General features: G+C 46.7%; 1 protein-coding gene across 6 annotated transcripts in view; it reads left to right on the top strand.

The window, feature by feature from the left end:
- Positions 1-17,379, top strand: part of KIAA0319L (KIAA0319 like) — a 123,411-nt gene extending 106,032 nt beyond the window's left edge. For 5 of the 6 annotated variants that reach the window (XM_030823408.1, XM_030823405.1, XM_030823406.1 and 2 more), the window contains exons 14-21: positions 510-661; positions 1,014-1,152; positions 2,686-2,845; positions 6,706-6,848; positions 7,967-8,089; positions 8,659-8,749; positions 9,863-9,954; positions 16,109-17,379. In XM_030823408.1, the coding sequence (XP_030679268.1) occupies positions 510-661; positions 1,014-1,152; positions 2,686-2,845; positions 6,706-6,848; positions 7,967-8,089; positions 8,659-8,749; positions 9,863-9,954; positions 16,109-16,296 (1,088 nt within the window). In that variant the 3' untranslated portion in view covers positions 16,297-17,379. The remainder of the gene's footprint in view (positions 1-509; positions 662-1,013; positions 1,153-2,685; positions 2,846-6,705; positions 6,849-7,966; positions 8,090-8,658; positions 8,750-9,862; positions 9,955-16,108) is intronic. The other variant, XM_030823410.1, reaches the window with a different exon arrangement.
- The last annotated feature ends 6,777 nt before the right edge of the window (positions 17,380-24,156 follow it).

The raw sequence follows: 24,156 nt of genomic DNA, 5'->3' as shown, positions 1-24,156 counted from the left end.
GACATCTGAATATACAAAGCTTCACGTGGGGCTCCGAATCAGAGAGGTAGCTCTTTGTTTTCTCTTGTGAAGTTCCAAGGACATTCCAAAAAGACATTCAGAGAATAACATTTTAAGATATTTTGAAGGAGAATTTGCAAGATCAGCTAGGTGAAACCTAAACTCCAAGGTTTTAAGCCAGTTTGGGCCATTATTTCTGATCATCCCATACCTCCAAAGCAGAGAAATGGATTCCATTTGGGAAGGCTGCTGGGAGAATATGGGAGGAAAGCACACTCATCCCCTCTGTTGTACAGTGTTAGGAGAACATTTCTCTGGGTAGGACTGTAACCTCAGGACTGCAGCGCTGGTAGCTTTCATCTACACTGTTGGTTGGTGAGAGGGACAGCCACTTAAAAAGGTTCTCTGGTTAAGGTACTCTTGATGTTTTAATTTCCCCATAAGCATCATGAAGAAACATTTCTTCTTTTCCAGAATGTCACATTATGTCAATGATTTCTTTTTATTAGAAATAAACAAACCACCTGTAGCCAAGATAACTGGGAATGTGGTGATTACCTTACCGACGAGCACAGCAGAGCTGGATGGCTCTAAGTCCTCAGATGACAAGGGAATAGTCAGCTACCTCTGGACTCGAGATGAGGGGAGCCCAGCAGCAGGGGTAAGTGTGCGAGGAGCTGGGGAGCTACACAGGAGTGGGGAGGAGGAGGAGCCACGCATTCCCGTATATGCTTCAATCAAGTGGCCCCTTATATCAAACCCAGATTGTTCTCTGAAATCTAGGGAGGTTAAGTGACTTGCTTAGGGTCATTCTGTAAGCTAGTATAGCACAGAATGGGTTTCCCTTCCCTGATCCTAGCAGTTGTAGGCTGCAGTGCTGTTCCAGATCAGGAACTGCCCAAGGTTGAAACAGTTCAGCCCTGAAGGGCCTAGTTACGGTGAAAGCAGCAACTGACTCCAGGAAAGGAATGGCATTTTGTTCTGTAACATAGCCATGTTGTTCAACCCTACAGGAGGTGTTAAATCACTCTGACCATCACCCTATCCTTTTTCTTTCAAACCTGGTCGAGGGAACCTACACGTTTCACCTGAAAGTGACCGATGCAAAGGGTGAGAGTGACACAGACCGGACCACTGTGGAGGTGAAACCTGGTGAGTTCATTTAGTGATGAGGGTGAGTAGAATTGCTGAATCAGCCAGTCAAGGCCTCTATCCTGAGACCCCCTTCCCCCCAGCATGGACAGAGCCAGGTGGCATGTCCAGCTTTAAAAATAATCAAGAAACCCCAAGCTGAAAACTCCATAGAGACCGTCTGTTCCAACAATACCCCCTACCCATGCGGAAATACAGACCTCCCCCTATTCATCTCAGATGGAGAAACAAACTCAGAGAGGGCAGGACTTGCTCAGTGTCACACAGCAGTTGTGTCAGAGCCAGGCCTTTGTGCTCCTAGTCCAGCACTTTCTCCCCTCCTCGTGACTGATGAGAGAGGGCTCAGGGTGCTTGGGAATCTGAGCATGGGAATAGCTTGAGTCATGATGTCTCATCAGCATCCAGATGCAGAAAACAATTTATTTTTGTAAGTTGAGCCTCAGGCCTTATCTGACCGTCCAGGGAAGGTAAAGTAATAGTGCTCTTTACATTTTTCAGCTTTGCAGAAATAAAAATTTTCTTCTTAAATAGAACCATGTTTTTGTTTTGCTTTGAGGTTAATTTGGTGATAGGGAGGCACTGAGTGTAGAGGTGGGATAGAGCTTTATAAATTCCTGAGCTTCTGATGAAATGGTATTAACTTTAAACCTAGTCTTTATTATCTAGGCCAACCTCATATATGGATGTTTTAGACAGGAAGGGATCTTGGGAGGTCTTCCAGTCCTTGTCCTGCCTCTAGGAAGGACAGTAGCTGAGACACTATAAAATCTCTTCGGTGTTTAAAGTCAGATCACAGATAGTCTACTAATTATGCAAATTATACATCAGAACAGGCAAATGGTGCATTCAAGTATGTAAATAAGGCATTCCAAACAATCAGTTTGAAATTCCAAATGTCGAACATCTTTAGGACATATTCAAAAGTAAAACATGATAGCCTCACCGTTTTAGAGTTATGCAAAGATAGTGCAGCTGTGATGTGGCTCTAAGGAAATCCTTGTGTCTTGGCTGACTGGATTTTCTTTTGTTAACTGTATTTAAACCTGGAGGGACAGATGCATTCCCATTATTGAGGAGATTGTTGAGATGGACACTTTTCCTCCCATTGTTGTGCACAAAATACAGCGAGGCACTGAAAATCAGATGTGAGTCAGGAGAGATTGCTTAATACCCCACTTGGCCTGGATTGCTTAGCACTGCCAGTTGCACAGAGGCTTTTAAAACAAATGTTTAAGTGTTTCTCTCTTCCCCACTCCCATCATCACTCCCCACCCCTCATTGCATCACTGCTTCAGCCTTATCCCCAGCACATGTGTGGGAATTCTCAGGTTGGTATAGAGACCAGGAGTGCTTTAGAAGCTTTCTAAGCCAGCCCCAGATTGCCCGATCAGGAATTCACTATTGTCCCTTTCCATTTGAAGGACATCTGAATGTTCTCACTCCTTTCTCTCCTGTGCCAAAGCAAATGCACAGTGGCAGGTCTGTGTGTACTCTCCTACTTCTAAAGCCATGACTGATCCACATGCTTTCCAGATCCCAGGAAAAACAACCTGGTGGAGATCATCTTGGATATCAACGTCAGTCAGCTAACTGAGAGGCTGAAGGGGATGTTCATCCGCCAGATTGGGGTCCTCCTGGGGGTGCTGGATTCCGACATCATTGTGCAAAAGATTCAGCCGTACACGGAGCAGAGGTAGCTGGGCAATGAATGGGGGGAGCAAAGGAAAGACCAGGGGCCCCCGGGCTTCTTGAATAAGCTGAGAAATAGTGTGGTTAGATAGAGAAGGGTGGGCTTTCTGACCAGAAACACTCATGATGCCTTTTCTTCAGTAGACTTCTGTCTTCTAGTGCAGGTGACATGCACTGTACTAGACACTTCAGCAGGGCTCCAGGGTTAGGAGGTCCACTATTTTGACAACCACAGTCTAGTAGAGGAGATAAGTAAATATAGAACATTAATACAGGGTGGGTTTGATACAAGAAGCGGCATTGTGGAACACTATGGAAAGGACAATGAATTCTTCTAGGAGAGTTGGGGTAGGGGTAATCCAAAGATTTTTCTAGAAGAAAGAAAACTTCAACCTGGGCAACATAACAAGATCCCACCTCTACAGAAGATTTAAAAATTAGCCAGATGCAGTGCAGTGCGCCTGTAGTCCAAGCTATTTGGGAAGCTGAGGCAGGAGAATTACTTGAGCCCAGGGGTTTGAGGCTGCAGTGAGCTCTGATCACACCACTGCACTCCAGCCTGGAAGACAGAGTGAGACTGTCTCGAGGAAAAAAAAAAAAGGGAAAAGGAAACTTGTATTGATCAGGCATGGGAGGACGGGGAGGAAATTCAGAACAGGGGAACAGCATTGAGCAATGGCCCTATGGTATGAAAATACACCGTTTCTTCCAGAAGAAGTCACTTGGTTCAAGCTTAGTGGCCCCAAGATGTGGTAGAAGACAAGACTGGCAGTGGAGATTGAGAACAGTTATATGCAGGCTGAGGATCTTAGTTTTAATAGTTTGGGTAGGCAGATCCAAGTTGGTTTGTTTTATGTGTGTGAAGTTTTTGTTTTGTTTTTAAAAGCAAGGAAATACCATAACTTGATTTTTTTTAAAAGAAAGATCAGTAGTGTGGAAGCTAGTCTAAAACAGGCAGAGACCAAAGGCTGGGAGACCAATCAGGAAGCTTCTGGACTAGTCCAGTAAAAAGGTAATAAAACTTGAATCAAGATAGTGGAAGAAGAGGAGAAGAAATTAAAAGAAATTCAGTGGTAATTCAACAGGACTTGGCCCTTTAGGAGTGAAGGTGAGTGAGATATCAAATGTGAGGCTTTCGGTTTGGATGTCTGGATAGATGATTCAGGTCATTAACTGAGATTGGGAAGGCAGGTGGAACCAGTTTGGATGATTGAATTTGGGGTGTCTTACGGACTGCGTCAGGAGATGTTCCGTCAGATAGCCACAAGTAAAGGCTGGAACTTGTGGAAGGAAGAGCCCGAGATAGGAGTTACTGCATACAGGCAGGAGCCAAAGCCACGACAACGGGGAGTCTCACTAGGAGAGAGCTAAGATGGATGAGGACACAACTCTGAAGGGCATCATTATTTAAGGAGGAGGCAGAGAAAGAAGAGATAGCAAAAGAAACTAAGAAACAGCAATCAATTGGGAGGAAAACCAAATGAGAGTGGTCTGCTGGAAGTTAAGGGGTGATCTGCAAAAGGGGTGCTTCCAAAGGATTCAGAAGCTGCAGGGATGGAGGTGTGTTGAGAACACAAAGTAGGCCTATGGGTTTGTGATTAGTAGATCAGCACAACTATAGCGAGAGCATTTTACTTAGATGTTGGGGGGCAGAGGACAAATTTCATGGTTTGAGGATACAGAGATGGTCAGTATAACACCTTTTTGAGGAAGTTGGTGCTGAAAATAATATGGGAGGTAGGATTGAAAGAATATCTTTAAAAAATTTTTTTTCATTGTGGTCCTTGTGGAACATGAACATCTTTTTAAAATAGGAAATTTGTGAGCATTTGTGTAGACTGAGAGGAAAAGGAGGTGGTGGAGATAGGGGATGGGTTATAAATGGAGGCAGATCTGAGGGACCAGCCAAGTTGGAAACATGAGGTGAGAGCAGTGGTTCCCAACTCCAGCCACACGATAGAATCTTGTGGAGGTTGTCTGAATATAGCACTGCCCAAGCCTTAGCCCCAGAGATTATAGTTCAGTTGGTCTGGAGTGGGGCCTGGGTATCTGGAATGGAAAAGCTCCCCAGGTGAATTTAATCTACAGTCAGGGCTCACTAGGTCAGAGACAGCACTATTAGGGATAAGTATACTCAGCAGCCTGGGAGTAGGAACAGGGCAAATGGCTGCTTGATTGATCCAAGTTGGCGGGAATTGGCTGGCAAGCAGTGGAAAGATGTTAGCAAGAGTGCTGGTAGGAGTACTGTTGACAGGGTTGCTCAGATTCACCAGCACTGCATATGGGGCATGAGCAAGAGAGAAGCTTCTGGGTTTCCCTGACCTTCTGGCTTGGACTGGATTGACTTAGTTAAGGAATTCAGGAAGAACATGTGGTTGGAAGAAAATAGTATTTTACAGTGGGAAAGAACATGGCCCTTATATTAGACCCAGCTTCTGAGCCGTGCCCCACTTGTGTTAGCTCTGTGGGAAAGTTACTTCACCTCTCTGAACCTGTTTTACTATCTGTGAAAATACTAGTACCTATTTATAGGATTGTTATGAGGATTAAATAAGTTAATGTTTGTATAGTCCCTCACACATAGTGTTCAATTAATGGTTATGAGTTGATTTTGAGACTTGTTGGAATTGAAGTATCTGTTGAAGCTCTGGGGTAGATATTCACACAAGTATTTGCAGATATAGACTGGTCACTCAGGAGAGATGTGGGGAAGGGAGATAAAGATCTGAGGGTTATTGATATATAGACCGAAATTGAAACTGTAAGCATGAATTAGGTAACTGGGAGAAGATGATGGGCAACGGACCACACATCCTTCATGGCAAAGGCTTTTTTTGTTTGTTTCTGGAATTGATAATGCCACATTGTTAATCCTATTGTGCAGCCAGCTTTTAGAAAGTCTATGGCAGTACTTCTCAGACTTTTATGTTATGCATGCCTAGAAAATGATACCATTTATAGGGCACCTTGGGATAAACAGAGAAGGCTGCTTGTACTGGAAGCAACTGGTCCAGGGCCTCTAGGATACCCAGGTCCCACCCAGCCACACTGCATGCTGAGGGGATCAATATCTTGGTCACACCGGTAAACCAGTGTGACTCACTGATTTAGAAGGTTCTAATTGTAAAACTCACATGGAGCTCAAGGGGCAGGCTACTAAAAATTAAGGCTAAGGCATAGAACAGACTTGGTACTACCCAGATGTGAGTTCACATGTGGCCTATCTTGGACAGAAATTGACAGTCAGCAAACAGATTCTGGGCATGGAGTAATTTCATAGCAGCCATACTACAGTATAAGGTCTTTTTGTTGTCATCATTCATAATTGTTTTGGCTATGTTGTGACCTATGGATAATCTTTGATGCTGTCCAGCAATTTACATTAACAAAGCATTGTAGTTTGTCTTTCAAGTAAACCAGTCACAAACCCAGCAGTCTTAGCTGGAAAAAGGCGGACAGCAGGGATGTAGCCATACGAAATCCCCATTCGTCTCATCCTCCAGTTAGATGGAGGGTGTGGGTCTTCTTGCTGGAGGAATGGGTTCTTTTGTTAGCTGGGGCAGATTAGGGCATTTTAAAAAGAACAGACTTTGTAGTCAGACATAACAGGGTTGGGATCTGGCTCTGCCATAATCAACTGTGTGACCTTGGGCAAGTTACTTAACCCCTCTTAGAAAGCCCCAGTGTTGTTCTCTGTAAAATGGAGATGACCCTGCTAACACCTTTCTCACTGGCTTGTAGTGACAGAATGCATGTAATACTTAGCACAGTGTCTGTCGCAAACAGAAGGTACTTAGTAAATGGTAGCTGTTGCTGCAGGTATGGACCGCTTCAGCTCATTAGTACTGTTGCATGTCTCTGCAGCACCAAAATGGTATTTTTTGTTCAAAACGAGCCTCCCCACCAGATCTTCAAAGGCCATGAGGTGGCAGCGATGCTCAAGAGTGAGCTGCGGAAGCAAAAGGCAGACTTTTTGATATTCAGAGCCCTGGAAATCAACACTGTCAGTGAGTAATTCTGGGAAGTTGGGAGCAAGAGCCTACCCAGTGCCTGCAGCTCACCCGTTGGTCCTTTCTGTCCTTGGCCTTCATCTCCTTTTCTCTGGGAAGATGGAGATAATCATTTTCTTGCACTACTATTATCATGAAAGAGTCCTGATTCATCACTTAACTTGGTTCTTAACTTGGGGCCCGTGGGCCCCTGAGATCGCGTTCAGAAGGCTGTGAGCTTGAGTGGGGAAAAATTACATCTTTGTTTTCACTAACCTCTGGCTGAAACTCACTGTTTCCTTCAATGATCAATGTAGGCAACAAACTATAGTAGCATCAACAGAACCTGTGGCTTTGAGGCAGTAGAAATCGCAAATGATTTCCTATCACATTACGTGATGTCATTTTTACTTATCACTACTTCAAAATTGTGATAGTTCTTAAACCCACTTCTAGCTCTTGTTATTTAATGCTTATTTATTTATTTATTTTGAGATAGAGTCTTGCTCTGTCGCCCAGGCTGCAGTGCAGTGGTGTGATCTCAGCTCCCTGCAACCTCCGCCTCCCGGGTTCAAGTGATTCTTCTGCCTCAGCCTCCCAAATAGCTGGGATTACAGGCATGCACCACCACGCCCAGCTGATTTTTATATTTTTAGTAGAGATGGGGTTTCACCATGTTGTCCAGGCTGGTCTTGAACTCCTGACTTCAAGTGATCTGCCCGCCTCGGCTTCCCAAAGTGCTGGGATTATAGGCGTGAGCTACCATGCCCAGCCTGTCTTCTTAAATATTTCAAAAACGTTTAATATAATTATTGCCTTCCTTTTGAAGTACTATAGGTATTTTATTTTTGCAATTCTGAGAAGGGGATGTGTGGGACATAAAAGATTAAGAATTGCTGATATAGACAAACAACAAGTGAAGACAGGCTGGAAGTGTCTTTCTAGTGGCCTTCTGACTGCTCTAGTTTTGTCCAGTCGAGATGAGAAAGGCAGGCACCATGCCCAAGGTGGGTCTCGAGGACATTTCACCACATAGCATTAATCTGGGGTGCTTTGGTGCCCTCATGGGCTCTAGGTGCTGCTTGTCACCCCTGGCTGACTCTTGTTGACTTTCTTCCCTTTGCTGCCACTCTCAGCATGTCAGCTGAACTGTTCCGACCATGGCCACTGTGACTCGTTCACCAAACGCTGTATCTGTGACCCTTTTTGGATGGAGAATTTCATCAAGGTGCAGCTGAGGGATGGAGACAGCAACTGTGGTGAGTTTTCTATGTGGCACAGTGCCAGCCTGTTTGGCGCTGAATGTGGTTCTGCGCTGAGTGGGTGGGTGTTGGTGTTTCTGAAGCAGATGAGCAGGCAAGGAGAAGAACTTTGTGTATTTTCTGTTTGCAGAGGACTTTTACTTCCTTCCTCCACACTTGCTCAAGGTTAGAGGAAAGCCCTGAAGCAGTCGTGGAAGAAGAACCAGGCTTAACTCAGATCCAGTGCCTGTTACAGCCTAAATCCCACCAGCTGAAAAGCCTCCTGTCTTTTGGAGTGCCTCCATGCTGTAGCCTAATGGAAGCCCTCGTTTCCCTCTTAAAGCTCTTTCCAGCCTGCACCACTGCTGCAGGGTCTCAGGGCTTGCCTGGAGCAGGGACTGGAAAGCAGGGACATTTCAAAAGGTTTAAAGCTTCAGCTGCCCTTAACTCCAAGGTCTCACCTTCCTGGGGAGCCTGGGGCATTCTTGTGTCCAGAGTGAAGCCACACCTGCCCAAGCTGGGAGCAGCCCAGACCTCCCTCCCAGCCTCTCCCTCCACAGCCCTCACCATTTTGATTTTCTTGGCAGAGTGGAGCGTGTTATATGTTATCATTGCTACCTTTGTCATTGTTGTTGCCTTGGGAATCCTGTCTTGGACTGTGATCTGTTGTTGTAAGAGGTAAGATGGATTTTCCTTTGAAATTCATTCGGGCTTCTTGTCATACATTCGTTCCTCAGAGAGGTATTTGGCACCTTCCACGTGGAAAGACTGGGCTGGGTCCTCAGTCAGCATTAGAGAGTTCTGACCCACCTAAGGCATGCATGGGCAGCTTTGCTCACCCTGAGACTCTCCTGAGGGCAGAGGCACACTCCTTCAGTGAGTGGCAGCCACTGCAGTGATTTGGAACCTGGGAAACATGGCTGGGTGGGAGCAGGGCAAGGCGGGGAGGCGAGTGTGAGGGCCAGGGGCACAGACCTGGATCACATCTGTAAGGTGCGTTTTCTTTAGTGCACCACACCGTAGCCTCACCAGCATAGCCCGCGAGTTTTTAATTCTGCCTTCCTTTCTAGTTGGGATTCGTGAGTGTGCATGTTTCCACACAGGTATGCACTTAGGCTAGCCCGGCTCAGGCGTCCTGTGTTTTTTCATTTGAGTCTTCCTATTGAGTCTTCTAAGATGGAATGGTTACATTTATTTTATGTTTTCATTATTAATAATATTATATTTCTGTGTATACTGTGTGCCATAATATTTTTATAGGTAATATCGTTTTTAATACACATAACCTTTTCCCATTTTACAGATAAAAAAACTTAGGCTCAGGAAACGTACATCACTGTCTGAGGACCACTTAATGGTGACAGAGCTGAGATTCAACTTTCAGTATAACCTCTTATAAAACTTAGAACTAAAGGAATTTTAACAAATTCCCACCAGCCTAAGACAACCACCATTACCAACTTTGCTAGTGTAATGCCTCTCTCCTCTCACACCCTTCAAGCAGAGGATTTTGTTTTCTTTATGTTTTTAACCAATCTGTCGTTCATTGCCCCTGTGGGATGGTGAGTCCGTGCCAAGGTGATCATAGCTCCCTTGCCCTTCTCCAGAATTGCTGAGGAACATTTGAGGGGCAAATCACAGTTGCCACCTTTCCTGGCTGAGAAATAAGGAGAGGATACCCCTCCCAGTAGGTGCCCCACCAAAACAGGGCCCTGCATGCACATCTGGCTCTCATCCTCATCCTCCCAGAGAACCTCTTTCCTGAGCAAGGGTGGGGGTTGTGTTTTTTAGGCAAAAAGGAAAACCCAAGAGGAAAAGCAAGTACAAGATCCTGGATGCCACAGATCAGGAAAGCCTGGAGCTGAAGCCAACCTCCCGAGCAGGTAGGGGCCCTGGCACCAGAGCTTCTAGGTCTGTGCACTCTCTGTGGAAGGCCACTGTCACTAGCCCCTCCTGAGTGTGTCACTAACAGCCCACTGTGCTTGCAAAGCATTTTGTTCCCTTTTGCCTGATGAAGACTGAGAGTCAGATTTGCCCTGAGCTGCACTGAACAAAATGCCTCCAGGACCCACTTCGCGTGCTACTTCCGCTTGGCGGGGGTGCAGGGCCTCTTGTTTTCCTTTGCCTGGGCATTCTCCTCATGTTTCCCACCTGGAGTTCCGCTTTTCCAACTGCCCCGGATAGTCAGGGTCAGGGACCTTGGACTTGACTCTTACTGCTGACCAGTCTGTCCTTTATGGGCAGAGATGAGACCCAGGCCCGTGTCTGCCAGCTGACCACCTTTCAGCCAGCCTTGTTCTCCTGTCTTCCTATCTTTATTATTTGGCAAGTCCTCAGCTTCTGTCAGTATCTTAGGGCAGATAGAAGGGCATTTCCTTGCACAAACACTAAGATGACTTTGAGTGATGGCACTGGGAGATCAGGGCAGGTAGTGGGCCTTCCTTCCTCGGCTGGGCTGGGTCACCTGGCGAGGGTTTCACTCATCATGGATGCTATGGGACAGGTATCACTGGTTTATGAGAGCTAGACTCTATAAAGCGATTGCTAAACACTCTGCAAGTAGAACTATTTTTATATAAAGCATTTCTTAAACACCTTTCATGCTTAAAGCTTTGTGTTAGGGAGAGGCTGTGGGGTATAGGGAGTCATCAGACACAGGCTGTGCCCTGAGTCTAGTGAGGGAGAAAAGACACACAGTAGTAGAAAAGAACAGGCTCACAGCAGTCTGGACTCTGCACCAAGAGCTCAATCCACCAACACTGTCAAGGTGGAGATTGGAGGTGGTGGGGCTTAAAATGAGCCCAGGAAACCAGAGCAGTGAGGGTGGGCGGAGCATTTCACCCAGGAATATTGAGAATGAGGGTCTGGAGGTGAAATGTGCAAAACCCACCCCTCACACTGCAGCCAAGGTTTTTATCATGTTACTCTGATCATGTTTTTCACCCCTTGACATTCTTCAATGACTTACTATTTCTAGCACAAAAAGCTAGAACTTTTGGTCTGGTAGATGTGGCCTTTGTGAGCTTACATCAGTTTGCTTTTCTAGAATCTTTCTCTTTGCTGATCTCCCTCTTTTCTAAAAAAGTTCTGCTGGTTCATCCAGTAATCTCTTTCTTCCTTTAAAATGTGGAGACAAGGTCTTGCTCTGTCACCCAGGCTGGAGTGCAGTGGTATAGTCATAGCTCACTGCAACCTCCAACTCCTGGGCTCAAGTGGTCCTCCTGCTTCAGCCTCCCAAAGCAGCTGGGACTACAGGCATGCGCCACCATACCCAGCCCTAGAAAGCTCTTTCTTATCCCTCCCTTAACCTCCTCAAGTTGTGCTCACCTTTCTCCCACATGCCTGGGTCGGCATTTCTCTCGCCGTCTCGTGATTAGTTATGTTTACCTGTCTCCCCACCCATCAGTGAAATCCCTGAGGGCAGGGGCTGTGTCTCATTCATCTGTGGGTATGGAGCGGGACCACTGTGTGCCAGGCCCTGTGCCAGACACTGCTTATATTGTGGTGAATCAAAGGGACACACTCCACTCTTGTGTAGCTTATGTCAGACAGACATTAAGCAAACTCGCAAATACATAAAATATGCTTATAAAAGGCCTTTATGAAGAAAAACACTTAAGCTGAGACCTGGATAAGTGGGAGCTAGCCAGATAAAGCTGCAGGAAATAGCATTCCAGGCAAAGAAACAAAACTGGTGCAGACCCAGCTGCTGGAAGGGGCAGAGAGCATTTGAGGAGGTAGAAGAAGGTGACATGCTGGACAGGTTCACCTTCCCACGGAGTAAGGGGTGAGTGACCCAAGGCCTAATGGATGAGCAGGGGCCCTGCTGAGGACTCCTCTTGAGCACAATGGGGAGCCACTGATAGCTTGTTAAGGGGATGAATGGTGGGATTTGGTTTACATTTATTATTATTATTATTTGAGACAGAGTCTTGCTCTTATCACCCAGGCAGGAGTGCAGTGGTGCGATCAAGGCCCACTGCAGTCTTGACCTCCGGGGCTCAGGTGATCCTTCCGCCTCAGCTTCCTAAGTAGCTGGGACCACAGGCATGCTCCACCATCCCCAGGTTTTTTTTTTTTTTGTATTTTTGGTAGAGACGGGGTTTTGTCATGTTGCCTAGGCTGTTGTTGAACTCCTGGGCTTAAGTGATCTGCCTGCCTTGGCCTCCTAAAGTGCTGGGATTATAGGTGTGAGCCATGGCACCCGGTCTTGGTTTATATTTTAAAAAGACAACTGTGTAGCTGGGCGTGGTGGTGGGTGCCTGTAATCCCAGCTACTTGGGAGGCCGAGGCAGGAGAATTGCTAGAACCTGGGGGTGTGGAGGTTTCAGTGAGCCGAGACCACTCCAACCTGGGCAATAAAGTGAGACTCTGTCTCAAAAAAAAAAAAAAAGATAACTGTGGCTGACAGATGCAGGGGTTGGAGGGGGAAAGGCTAGCTGAAAGGAAGTTAGATAGAATGTCCTTGGGGTTAAGAGGCAGATAGATTCTAGATACATTTTTGAGGAAGACTTGATGAGGTTAGTGGTCTGCTGGCCGAGGGGTGTGGGAGAAGGGAGAAAGGAAGGATGGCCCACAGCTTCAGCACTGAGGGTTGGGTGGTGGTGGTGTCCCTGAGATGGGAGAGACTGGAGAAGAAATGTTGGAGGAGATCAAGTGTTTGGTTCAAGACAGTTATGAGTGGAGTTGAGGAAATGAGAGGGAAAGATTGACAAGGCCCAAATTGTGAAAGTTTGACTACCAGCCTGCAGAGTTAAGCATTTCTTCTGGTGATGCTGGGGAGCAAAGTCTTGGATATGCTGGTTTAGGAAAATCAGTCTGGTGACAGCATATAATAATTGAAGGGGAGTGGCTACAAGTGGGGAGACCAGCAAGGAGATTTTTGGTCCAAGGAGGAGCTGACAGTGGTTCACACAGTGTGGTGTCAGTGGGTTATAGCTAGGCCTGGCAAGGTCAGGGCCGACTTCCAACTGAGAGATGGAGAATGATAGTGCTGTTGACAGAATCAGAACCTCTGATGCAGTGACTGGGTAAGAGAAGATGAATTAAATGGAACTCAGCAGAAGAGTCAGACCTGGAACTGTAGAAATAGGAATCTCCCATCTGCTGGTGAGGATCAGCACCACAAAGGGTCACATCCCTTATGGGGGAACATTGAGGGACAAAAGAAGAGGCCTAGGGTTGAGGACCCCAAGAAGGACCATCCAGGAGGGAGGAGGGGATTCATTAGGGGGCAGCCATCAGTGTTTGCTGCTGCAGAGGCCGAAGAATCAGAATTGATAGCACCAGAGAAGCTCCTGGCCCAGCAGAGAGCTGCGGTAGAGTGGGGGTTGACAGTGGAAATGAAAGCGCAGGTGATTTCGGAAGTGAAGTGAGGAGATGAAGGCCCTGAATATTTAAAAATCCTTTTAGAAGCTGAGCAGTGAAAGCTAGAGAAGCAGGATGGCAGGCAGAGGGCAAGGGCCTCCTCTTCCTCGGGGAAGGGCTCGTGAACAGATCTGTGGGTGGCAATGTCGAATGCGGGTAGAGGAGTGGTGCGTTGGAGAGGCGCTTCCTGACTGAGGAGGAAGGAGGGAGAAGGGAAGAGAGGAGAGAAAGGGAGCATGGAGTTCAGATGCCTCTTCTGAGGCAGGAGGGGAGAAACAAGGGGTGATGGCCCGGAGAAGTGCCGCGCTGCAGAGGCGAGATTGGATGGGAGCCTGAGCTCAGCACAGCGGACATCTTAGGGAGAGGGGAGAGCCACAGGGTGTTCCAGTGGCATCTAGGTGACCAAAACCAACAATATGCAACCAGGTGAGGGCAGCAGGACTGGTCTCTTGTGGGCAGTGTCTACCGAAGGGAGCTGGGAGAGCCCGCTCAGGTTCGGTGTGGGTCTGAGCAGGCCGGACGAACTGGTTCTTGTTCTGGGCTCAGTGGGTTAGCAGGTCCAGCCTAGAGTAGAGTCACTAGGAGGACGAGGAGAATGAGATTCAAGACCATAGGGTGTCAGGTATGGAACTGAAGAAGTTTAGCTGGAAGAAGGGTAAATTGAGTGGGCCTATGGCGGGGAAAGAGGATGTGTGTGCGCAGGAGCCTGGACGGACCGTTTGCCAGGAGCCGGTTTAGGCTGAGGATGAGCAGTAACTGAGGAAGGAGAGCAGTGCCACCTGGTTAAGTGTAGAGCTGCCCCCCTCAGGAGGCCCCCTTTACATTCAGCAGCTATGGCTTTGTTTTCTCTTGTTGTTGTTGTTTTTTTGTTTTTGTTTTTGTTTTCTATTGATTTTTTTCCTAAACCTTTCTATTGAAGTATATTAGGTTGAACCTAGGCTCCTGTCCTCACTGCTATGGCCAGAGGGGCTTTGGGAAGGAGGCAGCTGTGAACGGGTGGGTATTTCAAGGGGTGAGCGAGGGCCTTTGGAGGACCCGGGCCCTTCCCTGGGCCTTTTCCAACTGTCCCCACCACACTAGAGATGTCCCAGCGGTCAGTGTTCTTCTGTGGCCCTGCTGCTCCGCTGCCCGAAGACTCAGTAGGAGAGGTTCAGTCAAGACCCAGAACTGTAACCTGACACCGACGTGGGTGAGGACGCTCCCTGCCCAAGCCCCAGAGCACGTGGCACAGGCACAGCTGCACATGCGCAAGGTCCTCGGGGCGCATGTGTTCCTGAATGGCAGGCGCATCGGGGTCTGGATGCGCTCAGCCTGGAGAGCTTGGGGCACTCCCAGCCTTAAGTCAGGTGTGGCCAGGAAGGGCTGAATGGCTGGGAATCCTCTCAAGACACTTTCAGTAATGTGAGGGAGATCTGGATCTTTCTCCCCGGAGAAGGCAGAATGATTACTGGATGATGAGATTGTGGTGTTGGAGAGGGCTCTCCCCTCTCCCTAAGATGTCCACCCCTCACCTGACTGGTTATGTTTTTTTCTTTGTTTTTTTTTTGAGACAGAGTCTCGCTCTGTCACTCAGGCTGGAGTGCAGTGGCGCAATCTCGGCTCACTGCAAGCTCTGCCCCCCGGGTTCACGCCATTCTCCTGCCTCAGCCTCTCCAAGTAGCTGGGACTACAGGCGCCCGCCACCATGCCTGGCTAATTTTTTGTATTTTTAGTAGAGACAGGGTTTCACCGTGGTCTCGATCTCCTGACCTCGTGATCCGCCCGCCTCGGCCTCCCAAAGTGCTGGGATTACAAGCGTGAGCCACCGCGCCTGGCCTGGTTATGTTTTTTAGAAAGGAGGGAGGTTAGCTCCTGGGCCTGGGCAGGAGTTTTTGCAGTAGCCGGAGGGCAGCCATCTTTGCTGTTGGAGCTCTTCTTATCAGACCACATTTCATGTCTGTGGCCTCTCGGCATCTATAGGGATAAGTAGTGAAGGGACTGCCATGGCTTGCAGAATCGCAGGTGTCTTCTTCGACCCCAGGTGCTTCCTACAGTTCTTGCTTTGTGTGTTCTGTGATTTGGCTGCTTGGGACTGCTTCTGAGAGTCCCCATTTCAGTCAGGCTCTCCCAGCAGGAGAGACCTCTCCGAGCATGCACCTGCTCTGCCACGCTAGCATCCAGTGAAGCCAGAGCAAACAGGAGCCCACAGAGCAAATGTCTACATGGACTGAAATGGCACACTCCTGCTGTGCCAGGACTCAGCGGCCCTGCTGACCTAGGATGCAGCTAAAAGCTCATTCTCCAGAGCCTGAGTTCTTTGTGCTTTCCTGCCTACCATGTTACTCCACCCATAGAGGGAGATGATAAAATATTCCAAATTTGAAAGGTAAAGAAAAGAGAATGTCACTGTGTGGCCTGAACCAAAGCTCATGGATACTGGAGATGAAGAACCAGCAGGAGACCCCAGGTGTGCTCTCATCCATACTCTGTGACACCCCTTAGTGGACTGTTCGAGCCAGTTGGGCCCGGGAGAAGGACTAGGGAAGCTTCCTTCCCATCTGTACCTCCCAGCCTGGAGAGGAGCCTGTGACTTGCCCTGTTCCTTGGCTCCTCAGGCTGGGGTAAGGTGTGGGGGGTGGCTCCAGCCTGGAGGCCAGTCTCCTGATGCTGGGTTCCTTGTTTTCCCCGCAGGCATCAAACAGAAAGGCCTGGTGCTAAGTAGCAGCCTGATGCACTCCGAGTCAGAGCTGGACAGCGACGACGCCATCTTTACATGGCCAGACCGAGAGAAGGGCAAACTCCTGCATGGTCAGAATGGCTCTGTACCCAACGGGCAGACCCCTCTGAAGGCCAGGAGCCCGCGGGAGGAGATCCTGTAGCCACCTGGTCTGTCTCCTCAGGGCAGGGCCCAACACACTGCCTGGCCAGTCCTCCTACCTCCCGAGTCTGTGGGCAGCTGCTGTCCCAGCATCTACTGGTCATTTCACCCTGACAGCCCCAACCAGAACCCCTGGGACTTGAATCCAGAGACATCCTCCAGGAATCCCTGAACGAAGCTGTGAATGAAGAGGTTTCCTCTTTAAACCTGTCTGGTGGGCCCCCAGATATCCTCACCTCAGGGCCTCCTTTTTTTGCAAACTCCTCCCCTCCCCCGAGGGCCAGCTCCTGGCCTCTGCAGCTCCCCAGTGGGCAGGGTCACTGTGCCCGGAGTGCTGCAGGGCGAGGCCTGCTGTGCTGCCCGCACACCTGAGTGCAAAACCAAGCACTGTGGGCATGGCGTTTCCTTCTCTGGGGTAGAGTACACCCTCTCGCTAGGCAAAGAGGAAGTGGCACCCCTCCCCTTACCACAGATGCTGAGATGATAGCATATAAATGATATCTGGCCCCCCTTAACACTGGAGCCCCACTCCCTTCTCCCATCCAGCCCGAGATTAGGGAGGATTGACTGTGTCAGGGATGGCGGGTGGCCTCTCTCGCTGCCAGGACCCTTGTCAGAGCAGCCAGGCTGGACAGACGGCCTCCCTCCTCTCCATCTGACCGGCACCTGCTGCTTCGGGGCTCAGGCCACCGCTCCCTGTCCCCAGAGGAGATAGCCCCAGATGGACTGGAATGTTGTGGCATGAGAGCGCATGTGTGCGACGGCCCCACCATAGTCCCCTTTGTCCCTCCATCTGTGTGTTTTCTCTGTGTCCCTTGCATGTGTGCGTGTTAGAGTGAGCGCGTATGCATCAACTCATTGGGCTCTTGGCTGCTCACAAGGCAACTTTGACTTGGAAAGACTTTCAGCTCCTTGGAACCAAGACTTCCTGAGTCCCCCTCGCCTTGGCTCTTTTCCACCATGGTTATCTGGGTGTTGGGGAATGGAAACTTTGGGGAAGCGACTTTTTAAAGAGACACTTACAATTTCTACTACTGCACTACTGTCCATTGTGGGATGATTAAACATGGTATTTAACTGTGCACTCTGTCTGCTGGGTGTGCTGCTTCACGCTACATCTCGGACCTATGCACAGCTCCCACCCCCTGGGCAGCCCTGTGAGGTCATGGCCTCTGGCAAGGAAGTTTTGGGCCTGGCATCAGCACATGCAAGCCCTGCCTGCCACTGGTGGGTGGGAGTGCACCACCCCAGTACCCCTGCTGGCTTTAAGGGAGGAGGGTTGATGTCCCTTCTTCCCATATATTTTGTTAACACAAAAATGATCATGTCCACCTGTGACCAAGCTGGGGGGACACAGAGTGTCCTAAAGTCCAGGGTATGGCTTTAGAAATTTTGACCACTCATCTTCCCTTTGGGGTTCCCAAATAGTAGAAGTTGGCCACATGCCCCCAAATGTGTTGACTGTACGTAGTTCACAGAGCACTTTGCTGGGCATGTGGCTTGGGAGGGCTGGTGCACAGCCTAGCACTCCCAAGGCAGGGAGGAGGGAAGGACCATTAGCTCATGCTCCCTCCAGGGCCCTGGGCACAAAACCCTGCTGCAGGAGGGCAGCAGTGGCTGTTTTTACAGATAGAGAGCCGAGGCATAGTGAGATGAAGTAATTTAATCTACACAGATGGCGACAGAGGAGAACTCAGGCCCGGCGGAGCCTTACTCACTCTGCAGCAGTCTCCAACCTCAGCACGAGAGGCTTCTTCAAACAGGTTGCTGGGTTTCTAATTCAGTAGGGCTGGGGAAGGGGGAGGACATAAGAATTTGCCTTTCTAACAGGTTCCCAGGAGATGCTGATGCGCTGGTCCTGGGCCTTGCTTTAGAACCTCTGGTCTAGAAACGCATAGTCATTGCCACACGAATAGGAGCCAGCACATGTCCTGTCCTGAGTGAGGGTGAAAGAAGTAAGTTTAGAAAAGGGAGGGCTTGAATCTGCCAAGGAGTGTCCTCCAAGCTAAGGGCACAGGTTTGCTCAGTTGACGGGTGGAGGTGGGGGGCAGCGTTGCAGCCCAAACACAGCCATAGCAGACAGGCTCTGTGGAGCGGAGGGCACTCCAGAGAGTGGCCAGATGAAAAACAAGTTGGCCTGCACAGTGGAAGCCATTGGCAGCTCAGGCAACAGAACAGTGGAGCTGGGTACAGGCCAGACTACACAGAATAGCTGGGTGGAAGGCGATAAGGCCTTGGTGAGGTTGGTGCATCGGGAATAGCTTCAAAGGATTTGGGAAGGAACCACAGGACCCGACCACTTACTGGCTTTGTAGTAAAAAAGGGAGGCTTCCCTTTTCCTCTGGGCCTCTTTTCTCCATCTTGTTTATCTCAGCTACAACCCACTGAAGGACATATATATATATATATATATACATATATATATTTTTTAGTTGGAGTTTTGCTCTTAAATGGGGAGCTGAATCCTGGGAACACTGGCAATCATGATTTTTCTTTTTCTTTTTTTTTTGAGATAGAGTCTTGCTCTGTTGCCCAGGCTGGAGTGCAGTGGTGTGATCACTGCAAGCTCCACCTCCCAGATTCAAGCAGTTCTCCTACCTCAGCCTCCCCAGTAGCTGGGATTACAGGCATGCACCACCACACCCAGCTAATTTTTGCATTTTTAGTAGAGATGGGGTTTCACCATGTTGGCCAGGCTGGTCTTGAACTCCTGACCTCAGGTGATTCACCCACCTCGGCCTCCCAAAGTGCTGGGATGACAGGCCAGTCATGATTTTTCTTGGCATTTATTAGTTGGTTAAATAAAGCATTAAAAGAAAGTGCCGTCCTGTTGGAGCAGTCGAAGCTTTTCCCCAGGTCACGCCCCTGTCTTCAAGTGGATCCTAGGAGCCCGGAATCCTCTCCCCCTGAAACCTGGGGCTCTATATGGGGGCTGTTGACAATCTCTGTGCTTTCAGCCACTGTGCAGCACTCAGCCTTTTGTCCCCAACCCGCTTGTAAGTTCATGAGGCTAGACCCATAACGTCTGTTTTGCAACACTCTTACCTCTAATACAGCACAGATATTAAAACATCTTACGCGAGCTACATGATCTGGGAGTAGTCAGTGCCTCAGAATACCCTGGCAAAGTTTGTAGTCTGAAACAGGACTAACAAAAAGGAAAAAAACCTGTAAGTTATAATAAAATAATTAACATAGTAAGTAAGAGTGGGCAAGACCAAAGGAACATAAAAGTCTAACAAAGTCTTACTAGGAGAAGATTTAGATGGTAAGTTAAAGAAACCAACAGGGGTAAACAAACATGATTAGTATTAAGAGTAATATGTTGGTCCGAGTGTTGTGGGTTATTGTTAAGCTGACTTACCATTGTCTCCCCCCACAACCACGCTTGACTAGCTTTGCATTTTGGCCTGGTGCAGTGGCTTGTAATCCCAGCACTTTGAAAGGATGAGGCAGGTGGATCACGAGGTCAGGAGTTTGAGACCAGTGTGACCAATATGGTGAAACCCCGTCTCTACTAAAAATACAAAAATTATCCGGGCATGGTGGCATGTGCCTGTAGTCCCAGCTACTTGGCAGGCTGAGGCAGGAGAATCGTTTGAACCCGGGAGGCGGAGGTTGCAGTGAGCTGAGACCGCAGCATAGTACTCCAGCCTGGTGGACAGAGCGAGACTCTGTCTCAAATTAAAAAAAAAAAAAAAAGTAATATCAATAAAGGTAGAAAGTATTACTTTTTTAAACAGGTAGAAGAAAATTTGTTACTCAGTGGGAAGCAAGGGGATAAACCAAAAAGTTAAGTAAACAGAAATTGTGAAGAAAAAAAAAAAACCCACAAAACTAAACAGCAGAAATAAGTTCTATTAGCCGTAATTAAGTTTAAGGTGTTTACATATGAACTTAACACCAGACTCTCGCCTCTTCCTTCCAATCTCCACTGCCCTCCCTGCATGGAGACAGTGGCCTCCGAGGAGGTGAAGGCCTCCTCAAACCATGGACGCATGTGCACGTGGTGAGGGGTCTCCTGGTGAGGCAGCTACCACCCAGCAGCAGGGTAAGAAGGGCAGTGGGTGGCTGGAAGGGTTGGGAGGTTAATTACACTGTGCAAACAAGTTCCTCTTTGAGAAAATAAGTACATATACTGAGGATAATGGGAGCCAGGTTTCACACTTTTTGAGAAAGGATTATGAATGTGGAAAGGGAGAGAAGGCTGCAGAGAATCCTGAGGTGTTGAACTGAAATTGGAAAAAGTGGAATCAACTCACAGGTTTAAAGAAACAAACTATATACATACACACACACATGGCTATAGATGGATATAGTTATATGAATATGTGTTTATTGATTGGTTGCTCTACCCACTGAGAGGGCATAGAAGCAATTTTACCTTAGTATAGCAGTGAGCATGCCAAGTGCTAAGGCGTCGTGGCTCTATAGAGAGATGGCTGATTCCAAAAAAGTACCACAAGATCCTGGAATATCTTAAGTGGAGAAATGCTGAAAAACGGACAGGAACATGTCAGAAGGACATAAAAGCCAGCTAGAAGGGGCTTCCATTGGTCAAATATATGACAATTTGAGTATCAAAATAAATGAGCGTCAGAATACAACCTACTGAATAAGATAGGAACCTAAGAGTCTATAATGACATATAAATGAATAAAAAATAACAAAGACTCTCAATATAAACATTTTTAAGCAATCTAACAATTATAGGACAAAAAAGATGGGGAAAAAAACAGGCAAATATTAACCAAGAGAAACTGGGGGAGCAATATTTACAGTATCTGATAAAACAATCCAATGCAAAAAAGAAAAAAGGTGGGATATACAGGTAAAGAACAATGAAACAAAAAAAGTAAATAGGATGAGTATTAGTATACCTCAAACACAGCCTGAAAACTAACAAGGCTGCTAGCAGGCAAAGGAGGGTGGACAAACACTTGGGTTAAAAAAGGAAATGGGAAAACACTTTTAGACTGATGATCATGTCATTATGTCTGAATCGGGAAACACACCTAAAGCAGTACTGAGATGAAAAAGTAGATTTTAAATCATTTTCAGGAAACAAGAAAGATTAACAATGAATGAAGCAATCATTCAATCATTTAAAGAATGAACAACTGGAAAAAAAAACAAGAAAAGAGAAGAAAAGTATTAATAAAATTAGAAATACATGAAATGAAGACTGACATAGCCAAATGCTGGTTCTTTGAAAAGGTTAAGAATGACCAGGAAAATGAGAAGATGCAAACACAATACAAAATTTAAAAAGGAAATAAGTATGAACTATATGTTATAAACCTGAACATACAGATGAAAATGAGGAAGTTAAAATGCAAATTGGCAAGACATTAAAAACTTGAGTAGACCAATGGGCATTAAGTAAATAAAAATGGCAAAGACCTCCCCTTAGGGGACAAAACACCAGAATCAAGAGAAATAAAATTAAGATTTCACTTGTGTGAAATACACACACACACACACACGAATTAGGTTGGCTCACTAATAGGTTTTTTTTTTTTTTGAGACAGAGTCTCGCTCTGTCTCCCAGGCTGGAGTGCAGGGGCGTAAGCTCGGCTCACTGCAAGCTCCGCCTTCTGGGTTCACGCCATTCTCCTGCCTCAGCCTCTGGAGTAGCTGGGACGACAGGCGCCCGCCACCACGTCTGGCTAATTTTTTTGTATTTTTAAGTAGAGACGGGGTTTCACCGTGTTAGCCAGAATGGTCTCGATCTCCTGACCTCGTAATCCGCCTGCCTCGGCCTCCCAAAGTGCTGGGGTTACAGGCGTGAGCCACCGCGCCCGGCTTTAGTTTTGTTTTTTTTTTTTTTTTGCATCTAAAATCAGTATCATCAAGGCAGAAAAATTAAGATTTGACTATTACAATGTATGCAAAAAAAAGCATTTAAGTTCAACACATTTATAATTAAAAGAAAAACTAGGATCAGAAGGGAATGTTATTGATAAAGGTTATTTAACCCAATCGTGTGTATATACGTGTGTATACATATATACATGTGACATGTATATACATGTGTTAATGTTATTTATATAATACATCGTGATCAATTAGGACTTAAGGAAATGCAAGGATTGTTCAATATCAGAAAAATCCACCAATGTTTTTCACTAAATGACTAAAGATAAGTTATATGATTGCATAGACACAGAAAAAAGGCATTTGATAATGTTCATCTTTTACTTAATGGGGGGGAATCTCTTACTATAAAGCTATTAAACTTCTTTAACTTGATAATGTTGAAGATTGCTTTCCAGAATGGATATGCAGGTCTGCATCAACTCTTGCCCTGTGTGCAGTTTTTACACTCCTACATTACCAACACGTGGCATTTTATTTTCCCAATTCTGGTTAATCTTAAGGGTGTACAGTGATAGCTCTTTAAAAAGTCTCTCTTGATACACTTGTTATCCTTTTGGGCTGTTCTTCTATGAACTATCTGTTCATTATCCTTTGTTCATCTTTATGATTCAGGCGTTTTTTGTATAATATATATATTATATATTTCATATATCATTTCATGTATATGAAATATATTCATATATATTTCATATATATTTCGTAGATATATATTTCATATATATATATTTTGTATATATATTTTGTATATATATTTCATATGTATATATATTTTTTTGAGAACAGAGTCTCGCTCTGTCGCCCAGGCTGGAGTGCATTGGAACGATCTTGGCTCACTGCATCCCCACTTCGCCTCCTGGGCTCAAGCAATTCTCCTGCCTCAGCCTCCCCAGTAGCTGGGATTACAGGTGTGTGCCACCACGCCCGGATAATTTTTGTATTTTTAGTAGAGACAGGGTTTCACCATGTTGGCCAGGCTGGTCTCGAACTCCTGACCTCAGGTGATCCACCCACCTCAGCCTCCCAAAGTGCTGGGATTACAGGCGTGAGCCACCATGCCCAGCCCGTTTCTTGTATATTTTACATATAAATCCTTTGGTGGTTTTAAACATTCCAAGCGTCTTCACTCTGTCATTTATGTCCTCCCTATCCTTCATTGAACATTCTGATATAATAAAATCAATCTTTTTTGTTTTCCTCGTATGGTTTGTGCTTTGGGGATTTTATTTAAGAAGCTTATTTATCCCCGTGCGTACATCACAACAACATTCTCCTACGTTTTCTATTAATTTTGTAATTTTGCCTTCCACAATTAGATCTTAGGTCAATATCCAGAGTCCACCTTTGGACATAATGCTAGTGAGGGATTCTGTTTCTTTCATGTAAAAAGTCAGTTTCCCAACACCATCTACTAAAATAAACAAGGGTCTTGTGTATTATTTAATAACTACCTTTCTTTTTTTTTGTTTTAAAGACAGGGTCTCGCTTTGTCGCCCAGGATGGAGTGTACTGGTGAGATCTGTCCTCACTACAACCTTCACCCTCTGCCTCCAGGGCTCAGGTAATCCTTCTGCCTCAGCCTCCAGAGTAGCTGGGACTACAGGTTCGCACCACCACACCCAGCTAATTTGCATATCTTTTGTAGAGAGGGGGTTTCGCCATGTTTCCCAGGCTGATCTCAAACTCCTGGACTTCTGGCGATCTGCCCTCCTTGACCTCCCAAAGTGCTGGGATTACAGGTGTGAGCCACTGTGCCTGGCCTACTAAACAGTTTTTATTGCTACAGTGAATAATGTCCTATCCTTTTAATTATATTCCCTAATTGGTTATTGCTTTTGTAGAAAATTGCTTAAAATTCTTATAAACTTATTCTGCATCTAACAAGCTTAGATGGACTCACTTTTTTTTTGGCCACCGCGGCTGGCCAAATTTACTTAAGAGTTTGTTGGAGGGGTGTGGTGGCTCACGCCTGTAATCCCAGCAC

This window comes from Nomascus leucogenys, chromosome 12 (assembly GCF_006542625.1).
Source record: "Nomascus leucogenys isolate Asia chromosome 12, Asia_NLE_v1, whole genome shotgun sequence".
Classification (NCBI taxonomy): Eukaryota; Metazoa; Chordata; class Mammalia; order Primates; family Hylobatidae; genus Nomascus; species Nomascus leucogenys.
This window is presented reverse-complemented; position numbering and strand designations above follow the sequence as displayed.